We start from the raw sequence: 9,772 nt of genomic DNA on the forward strand, positions 1-9,772 counted from the left end.
GCACCCGGAGGAAACCCACGCAGACACGGGGAGAACGTGCAAACTCCACACAGTCAGTCGCCTGAGGCGGGAATTGAACCCGGGTCTCAGGCGCTGTGAGGCAGCAGCGCTAACCACTGTGCCACCGTGGTTTGTGGTTTATCCATGTTCTGCTAAAGTTACACTATAATAATAAATCATTAAGTTTTTTGTTTAAGTATAAATTTTGTATCTGATATCTGTTATTGCAAAGCCTGATTAGGACAAGTAGATGATTTTAAAGGTCATTGAATATTTTAATTTTACTGCATTGCAAATCCATGGAAAGGGGGTATGATTGGGTTTGACCTGCTGTGCCCATGTTGTAACACCATGCCTTTATGCATGTATACAAACTTTACTGTTGAATATTTAAATTAGCCACTTTCAACCTTGGACCTGGATTAATTCACTTCTTCTTTGTTCAACAAATGTGAAATTGAAAACTCTGCACTTCTGCAGCACAACTTCCATACACATCAATGCCTCAAGGCTATAGTCATGGCCTTGCTAGTTCCTTCTGACATCCTCCAACATTCTGGTCTGTCTGCTGTCAGAGATCTGATGCCCTTATTCTTTGTTACCATCACTTTTCTTTCCAGCATTATTTTCTTTTATTTAGTTATTCTTTCAAACAGTTCCACTTCCTTATCTTGTACCCTTGCTGCAAAAACTGAGAAAAGATTAGATTCCCTACAGTGTGGAAACAGGCCCTTCAGCCCAACCAGTACACACTAACCCTCTAAAGAGAAACCCACCCAGACCCATCTCCCTCTGACTAATGCACCTAACACTATGGGCAATTTAGCATGGCCAATCCACCTGACCTGCACGTCTTTGTGACTGTGGGAGGAAACCAGAGCACTCGGAGGAAACCCACACAGACACGGGGAGAATGTGCAAACTCCACACAGACAGTCGCCTGAGGCTGGAATTGAACCTAGGACCCTGGTGCTATGAGGCAGCAGTGCTAACCACTGAGCCACCATGCTGCTGTACTCATTTAGGATTTGTACTATTCAGTTAGTTTCCAAAGGTTTCATGTTTCATATCCAATAGCCATACATGATCTTTAATTACTTGTTCAACTTAATTTGTTTAACATTCTGTTGGGGAAAAGTAAATCTTGTGCTGTAAAAGGGATGTCCCTGTGGTTCTGGAACTACTCCCTTGCCTGGTGGGCCCTTCTACTTGTCTACAACTTGGTTTTATAGAATTACCTCGAGTACATTGTTACAAATATTGTCTAATAATAGTAGATGTATTTAGTAGATAGATCGAAACCATCCTAATGACTGATAATACTGCTATAACAGTGGTCAAGTGCCTTATGAAAGACGTGATTCCCCGGTTTGGAGTTCCAGGTGGCATTAATAGTGACGGAGGCATTCATTTTACTACGACAGTGACAGGAGGTATTAGTGAAGTTCTAGGCATTGCATGGAAATATCATATTCCTTATGAACCCCAATCCTCAGGTATGGTGGAATGGATGAATGGTACCCTTAAAACTACCCTGACCAAGATTACTCAAGGTACGCGCCTACCTTGGCCCGAAGCCTTACCCCTAGCTCTGTATACTATAAGAAATCAGAGCAACTGAGTCACTGGACTCAATCTATTCGAAGTCCTGGTGGGAAGACTGATGCCCACAGGGGCAAGTCCTCCAAACTTTCCTGTGGATGTTGCACTGCTTCTAACACTGGCTTTACTGGATTATGTCAGAGCACTCTGCAAGATGATTACCAAAAATCATAACCTAGTAAAAAAATTCCATTCCCATACCTAGTAATGAGCCAATGCGTCCCTTCCAACCTGGGGACAGTAATGATAAAATCGTTTGAAAAGAATTCTCTCTCGCCCTGTTGGAAAGGCCCGTACCTAATTTTGTTAGTTACCCATACGGCATACCAGTTTTTCTCTACATATCCTCTTAGCATTTTTGACTTTTTGTTTCAAGCTACTCCATAACATTAAAAACATACACCTGTATAGAATAATAAATTTCCAAGTCCATATTTAAAATGAAAACTACCTATACAAATGTGTCCTTCTGCAATTCCACCACCCACTCGCAGTGGTGCTATTGGGTCAAAATTGTGCAACTCCCAGCTCCTCAACCTCTATAATATAGGAATATCAAGCAAGCAGTTTTTGTTAGTTTAATGTTCACCCTATAGTTTTTTTTTGTCACTCAAACCAATTTTTGAATAAGTCTCACAGAAAATGGTTAGCAGTGGTTAGCACTGCTGCCTCACAGTGCTGGGGACCCGGGTTCAATTCCAACCTCGGGTGACTGTGTGGAGTTTGCACATTCTCCCTGTGTCTGCGTGAGTTTTCTCTGGGTACTCTGGTTTCCTCCCACAATCCAAAGATGTGCAGGTTAGGTGAATTGGTCATGCTAAATTACCCACAGTGTTCAGGGATGTGTAGGTTAGGTGCATTAGTCAGAGGTAAATATAGAGTAGGAGAATGGGTCTGGGTGGGTTACTCTTCGGAGGGTTGGGCCGAATGGTCTGTTTCCACACTTTAGGGATTCTAATTCAAAAAATAGCACAATTCTTGTGCGATATGTTCCATCATAATTATGTAAGGACTTTATGTATCTTATTTGAAATTTAAACTGGAGAAGAGACGCTTGGACTGCTGTATTGAAAAGAATTAGCTTCTTTTAAAAACTCAGCAAAAGTGGAACTGTATGCTGTTCACTGAATGATTACACAGTAGCGTGTAACTTTTGAAGAAGCTAGATTTAATCCTTTATGACACTAGCTGGCACCAGGTGCCTTTCATTTGGGGAAAAAAAAGAACAGTTCAGCAACAAATTCTGTACAGGTACATGAGGTAGTTTGGCACAGTGGCTCAGTGGTTAGCACTGCTGCCTCACAGCACCAGGGTTCCAGGTTCGATTCCGGCCTTGGGTGACTGTCTGTGTGGAGTTTGCACATTGTCTACATGGGTTTCCTCCGGGTACTCCAGTTTCCTCCTACAGTCCAAAGATGTACAAGTCAGGTGAATTGGTCATGCTAAATTGCCCAGAGTGCTAGATGCATTAGTCAGAGGGAAATGAATCTGGGTGAGTTACTCTTCAGAGGGTCAGTGTGGACTTGTTGGGCCGAAAGGCCTGTTTCCACACTGTAGGGAATCTAATCTGAAAACTGCAAGGGCAGTTGCACTCAGGCCTCTAATTACACCAGCTCTCTCTCTCTTCTCATTCTCTGAATGGAAGAAAATCAGCACTAAAAGACTTTGAAAAGAAGAACTTCTAACTCAAGCAAACACCTAGTTCCAAACAACTCGCTACCATATTGAGGAGTGCCTCTGTCAGCAACAATGTGATACCATCATCAAAAAGCAAAAGAACTGTGAGAAAGTTATCTCATTCCAATTACATGTTTGGACCCTTGACCCATAGAAGTTGTTCCTTTTTGCCTGTTTTCAATCAACAATATTTCTGCGAAACTCTGTTTTGACCATCCTATTTGTGAATTAATCTGTGCATTTAAATTCAGAGTATGATTTCAGTTTGCATAGTAGTAATTAATAATCCGTTTTGACAATTATTAAAAGATGAGTTTGTTGTAATAAATAAATTCTAATTTTCCTTTTTTTTAATTAAACCTGGTGTAGACACAGTTAGGCAAATTAATCATCCAGTCAGCCAATGAGGTGCTTTTGATCAAAATGTCAACTCTCTTGCTCCTTGGATGCTGCCTGACCTGCTGTGCTTTTCCAGCACCACACTTTCGACTCATATTTACATTTGTGGTGACTCATGGAATGATGGAACTTTATTTTCAACCCGCTCTTCCCATCAGCATTGTTACAAAGGTTTGGAGGCTTGTTGTGCAGGATCATTAAATGCATATGTGAAATTGGAAATAGATTAATTGGTAAAGGATCAAAGGATAGATACCAGGTTTCCCACACTATAAAATAAGTTGGCACTGGATGCAGCTTGACAATGGCTAAGACCACAGAATTGACAAAGGATATAAAGGCAGAATTTCCTGCAAAAGCTAAGAAAATGGACATAATTAACATATTATCACAGTGTTTCAGAGTGTTGGAAATATGAGAAAGACCAAATACTCCAAGGAGTGAGTCATTAGATGTAATTATGACTGAGTTACTCTTAAAGCAGCATGAACACAAAAAGGAAATTATGATATGGAGAAGGAAAGAACATTGGAATCGAATAGAATGGAGATGGAGATGAAAAGAATTGAACTTGAACTTCGGAGAGAGTGGAAAGATACAGAGCATTTAGGAGGCTGGAACTAGAAATTCGAGAGAAAAGGATAAATTGGAAATTGAGAAAGCAAGATAAGCAAAAAAAAAGGTTGCAGGTTATAAAAGAAGCCATAGGGCAGAAGGAGGTTCTGAACAGGAGAACACATCCTATAAAGTCCAATAAACAAATGTCTAAACTCATACAGGCCTGAATAGAATGAGGAAGTAGATGTGCAGTCATTCTTTATGTCATTTGAAAAGGTGGAAAAGCAAATGGAATGTCTGAAGAAAACCTTGATATTCCCCTTGCAGATATAACACATGAACTTTATACGTCACTTTCTGAGGTGGTTTTTATGGATTTTATGCATTAAAAACATGTTATGCTGGGAGATTCAAGATTGCAGCGACCCAGTAAGTCTGAGTCTGCAGTGCTCTGCATAAGACTCAGGCAAAGTGGGGCACCCACCTTCACCTCACCCTTTAAATCATTTAGGATAGCTTTTGCCCAGTGTACTCAGTCATTTTACTTCAAACTTGGATAGTTTGGTGTTTTTTTTAAATGTCTAAGGGGAAAAACTCCCGCAGCTTGCAACTGGCAATGACCCCTCCCGCAGCAGCAGAGACATCCGCGGCTGCTTCGGGGGACCTACCTTCGGTGGCGAGCCTGCTCTCCAGGATCACCAAACTCCAGGAGAAGATTGACACTTTCATTGAAGAGACGTGGTCCAGGTGGGAGTTGATCTCCATCATGCTGCAGAAGCATGACCGAGAGATCGAAAAACTCAAGCAGCGTGTCAGAAGAGCAACGCACCGCGGACTCGGAAATGGCTGCCAAGTCGTCTGTGGGTCAGGTCCAGGCTCTCGAGCAGCGAATCCAGACCCTGGAGGGAGCGCATCGACGACCTCAATAATCGGGGTCGTCAGAAAAATATTCGGTTGCTGGGTCTTCCCAAACGGGAAGAGGAAGACCAGGTTGTGGACTTTTTGGAGCAATGGCTCCCACAATTATTGAAGTTGGAGTCTGGATTGGGCCAGTAGCGGGTGGAGTGGGCCCACCAGGTTGCTGTACGCAGGCCCGGGTCGGACCAACGCTCCCGCCCAGTCCTAATCCGACTCCAATGCTACAAAGAAAAACAAATGCTCCTGGAAACCTCCAGAGTCCTGGGGAAGGACCCGCAGGCACAAGGATAATGTTATTTCAGGACTTCTCTTCAGTCCTGGTCCGCAAGAGGAGGGCATTTGATGAGGCGAAGAAGCGTCTAAGAGACCTAAATATTCAACACTCCATGCGTTATCCGGCAATGCTGCGCCTCAGCCATGGAGGATCCATTTATAACTTTGGATCACTGGAGAAAGCAAAAGAATTCTTGGACTCTCTTAAATAGACTGCGGGACTCGAACCATATGGTAACAACTTTATTTTGCCCCATTGTTTACCCATTTTTTTTCCTTCTTCATTTCTCTTCCACTCATCTTTCCCGGGGGGCGTTAGTTCTTTAACCTTCTTTTGGTCGCTTTTTTTTTATCGTATGTGCGGTTTACTCGATTTGTGGGGAGGGAGGTTTGTTCTATTTTGCTTTTTATTCTGGACCGGGGTTTTCGTCTTTCTTCATCTTACTTAGTTGCTTAATACTTGCTGGGATTGCAATTTTGTAACTTTATATATTTCTATTTTGTATTGTGTTTGTTAAACTACTGTGTTTGTCTACTACTGTTGCAGGCAGTCTGTTGGTGTTGGGGTGTGTGTGTGTGTGGGGGGGGGGGGGGATCACTCACTTTTAACTAGTTTTATAAAACACTTGAATTTTTTTACTCCATTTTACAATGCCTAGGCCAAGGGCAGGGCCCCAGCTAGGAGAAATTATGGTGTGGTTATTGATAGGTAATTATGCCCCCTGTGAGCAAGGGGGAAAGTCTCCTTTCAAATATGTTTTGCATTTTTTTAAATTTAGGAGTAGTTTTTAATTGTGTTGGTTTAAATGTTTTACAGAATTTTTGCATTTGTGAATTTTCTATGGTCTTTATTCAAGGCCTTTTGGGTGGGGTTCTTCCTCCTAGGGGGTCTCAGGCTTGCCTGGACGAACATGGCTAGCCATTCATTTAGGTGGTGCACCTGGAATATCAATGGAAGCAATTTACCAATCAAAAGGAAGAAGATATTATCAAGTCTTAAGAAAGAAAGGGTCGATGTAGCTCTCTTACAGGAGACACATCTACTTGATAAAGAACACATAAAGCTACAATAGGGTGGATTTGATCAGGCTTTCTTTTAATCTTTCAGTTCAAAAAGTAGGGGAGTAGTCATTCTTATTCGGAAGAATCTTCCTTTCCAAATGTTAAGCCAGATAAAAGATAAGTCTGGATGGTAAATATTGATCAAAGCTCTAACACATCAATTAGATCAAATTAGATTCCCTACAGTGTGGAAACAGGCCCTTTGGCCCAACAAGTCCACACCAACTCTCCGAAGAGTAACCCACCCAGACCCATTTCCCTCTGACTAATGCACCTAACACTATGGGCAATTTAGCATGACCAATTCACCTGGCCCGCACATGTGGGAGAAACCGGAGCACCTGGAAGAAACCCACACAGACACTGGGAGAATGTGCAAACTCCACATAGACAGTGTGAAATCGAATCTGGGACCCTGGTGTTGTGAGGCAGCAGTGCTAACCACTGATCCACTGTGCTGCTCCATGGGAAGGAATATGGAATTCAAAGTTTGTGAGAAGAATTGTAGCTCGGGTGCTCGTTGTTGTGGTTCTGTTCGCCGAGCTGGGAATTTGTGTTGCAGATGTTTCATCCCCTGTCTAGGTGACATCCTCAGTGCTTGGGAGCCTCCTGTGAAGCGCTTCTGTGTTGTTTCCTCCGGCATTTATAAATGCCGGAGGAAACAACACAGAAGCGCTTCACAGGAGGCTCCCAAGCACTGAGGATGTCACCTAGACAGGGGATGAAACATCTGCAACACAAATTCCCAGCTCGGCGAACAGAACCACAACAACAGGAATATGGAATTTTGAATCTTTATTGCCCCCCCTCCCCGGCGCACTCTTTTAAATTTGTAACGGAAGTTTTCTCTAAGTTTATCGGTTTTGGGGTCCGCCATACAATTATAGGAGGAGATTTTAACTGTATTATGGACCCAGAGACGGATAGGATACCTAGGAGCACTATGGGTGCTCTGGCGGATCTGAACTGGCGGATCTGAATAAGGAGCTAGGACTAGTAGACGTGTGGAGGTGCCTTCATCCCCAGGGAGGAGACTTTACTTTCTACTCTAACCCACACAAGTGCCATACCAGAATTGACATGTTTTTTGCCCCCTCGACCCTTTTGAATTCCATACTGTCTTGTAAAATAGGTAATATAGCTATTTCTGATCATGCCGCAGTATATATGGAAGTGAAGACTAAGGGTGATGGGATAGGCCCCCGACATTGGCATATGGATTCCTTCTTATTGAAGGATAGCAAACTTATAAAGTATTTTTTTACAGGAATTCAAGACCTTCTGGAAAATTAATTCAGGTACGGCCAGTAACCCGTCAATGATGTGGGAGACCACGAAGGCATATGCGCGAGGCTTGGTCATCGCATATTCTGTGATCTGGAAAAGACAAAAGGGAGAGCAACAATGCCTGCTTGAGGCTCACTTGAAGGCAGCTGAGACAGCATATGTTGATAGGCCCTCTATTACTAAGCTATAAAGGATCACAGCCCTTAGGGCAGCCTTGAATACCACACTTACCCAAACAGCAAAGAGGGAAATGTTATTCGCAAAGCAGAGATTATTTGAATATGGCAACAAGCCTGGTGTACCTTGCTAGAAAGAAAAACGCTCTCCAAGCCATTACGCCCATTAGAAAAAGTGCTGGTACCTTGACTTGTGATCGTAAAAAGATCAATGCAGCCTTTAGAAAGTTCTATTTTGAACTGTATAAATCGCAGGATTGTGAGGATAGAACTGGGAAGGTGGAATCCTTCTTTAAAAATTTGCCCCCTCCAGGCTTAACCTCGGAGCAGGTGCCGATCTTGAATGCCCCCCTGACAACCCAGGAAGTGCTGGACATGGTCAGGCAGCTTAGAGTGGCAAAGCACCTGGGCCAGACGGATTCCAGGTAGAGTTCTATAAAGAATTTGTAGGGTAACTGGCCGGGCCACTCATAAATATGTACAATTACTCACATAGTCAGGGCTACCTCCCGCCTTCATTGAGAGAAGCAAATATCTCTCTCATTTTTAAAAAGGCAAAGGCCTCAGAAGATTGCTCATCATATAGACCCATATCCTTGCTAAATGTGGATTTCAAAATTCTTTCCAAAATGTTAGCATTAAGACTGGAGAGGGTCTTACCATACATCATAAAAGAAGACCAGACAGGGTTTATAAAGGGGTGCACGTCAACTAATAATATTAGAAGGGTCTTAAATATGATACAAGCCTGTCAACAGGGAACAATACCGGGGTTAGTTGTCTCCTTGGACGTAGAGAAGGCATTTGATTGGGTAGAATGGCTATTTTTTTTTATACACTGGAAATGTTCGGTGTCGGAGAGGTATTTACTAAATGGATTTCAGTATGACATAATGATCCTAAAGCAGCGGTGATCATCAATGGTTTAGGTTCAGATAGCTTTAGCGTTGGCAGGGACTGTCGTCAGGGATGTCCTCTCTCACCATTATTATTCACCTTCGTGATTGAGCCACTAGCAGAAGCTACATGAACTGACCTTAACATAATGGCTCTAAGGGTTGGATTGGGCAAGCACAAAATCATTCTCTATGCGGATGATGTCCTCCTCTTCTTAAGTGAGCCTTTGATATCCGTGCCCCGTGTAATTCAAGTGGTCAATCTATTTGGTATGTTCTCAGGTTATAAAATCAATTTTATGAAATCGGAGGCCATGCCATTGGGACGTCTTGCCAGTGTTTCCAATTTACTGAACGGACCTTGCTTTCCCTTTTGGTGGTCACTAGAAGGTTTTCCATAGATTAGATTAGATTCCCTACAGCGTGGAAACAGGTCCTTCAGCCCAACAAGACCACACCGACCCTCCGAAGAGTAACCCACTCAGACCCATTTCCCCCTGACTAATGCACCTAACACTATGGGCAATTCAGCATGGCCAATTCACCTGACCTGCACATCTTTGGACTGTGGGAGGAAACCGGAGCACCCGGAGGAAGCCCACGCAGACATGGGGGAGAACATGCAAACTCCACACAGACAGTCATCCAAGACTGGAATTGAACCTGGGACCTGAGCCCTGTGAGGCAGCAGTGCTAACCACTGAGCCACTATATTTAGGTATTTTGATCACTCCAGTATTTGGTCAGCTTTACAAAGCCAATTTTGTGCACTTATTAAAGAAAATAAGGCAGGACTTTCAACACTGGGGAGATCTCCCAATACCCTGGTTAGGCAGAGTAGCCTTAGTTAAAATGAATATTCTACCTCGTCTTCTATATCCTATGAGAATGCTCCCCCAGATGCTGCCGAGACAGATGTTGCGT

At 43.1% G+C, this 9,772-nt stretch overlaps 1 protein-coding gene across 1 annotated transcript in view; it reads right to left on the reverse strand.

The window, feature by feature from the left end:
* The window catches only part of LOC122561374 (broad substrate specificity ATP-binding cassette transporter ABCG2-like), a 123,684-nt gene extending 118,667 nt beyond the window's left edge, over nt 1-5,017 (reverse strand). The window contains exon 1 of the mRNA XM_043713136.1: nt 4,905-5,017. Coding sequence (XP_043569071.1) covers nt 4,905-5,017 — 113 coding nt within the window. The remainder of the gene's footprint in view (nt 1-4,904) is intronic.
* Between the last annotated feature and the right edge of the window lie 4,755 nt (nt 5,018-9,772).

This window comes from Chiloscyllium plagiosum, chromosome 22 (genome assembly GCF_004010195.1).
Source record: "Chiloscyllium plagiosum isolate BGI_BamShark_2017 chromosome 22, ASM401019v2, whole genome shotgun sequence".
In the NCBI taxonomy this organism is placed as follows: domain Eukaryota; kingdom Metazoa; phylum Chordata; class Chondrichthyes; order Orectolobiformes; family Hemiscylliidae; genus Chiloscyllium; species Chiloscyllium plagiosum.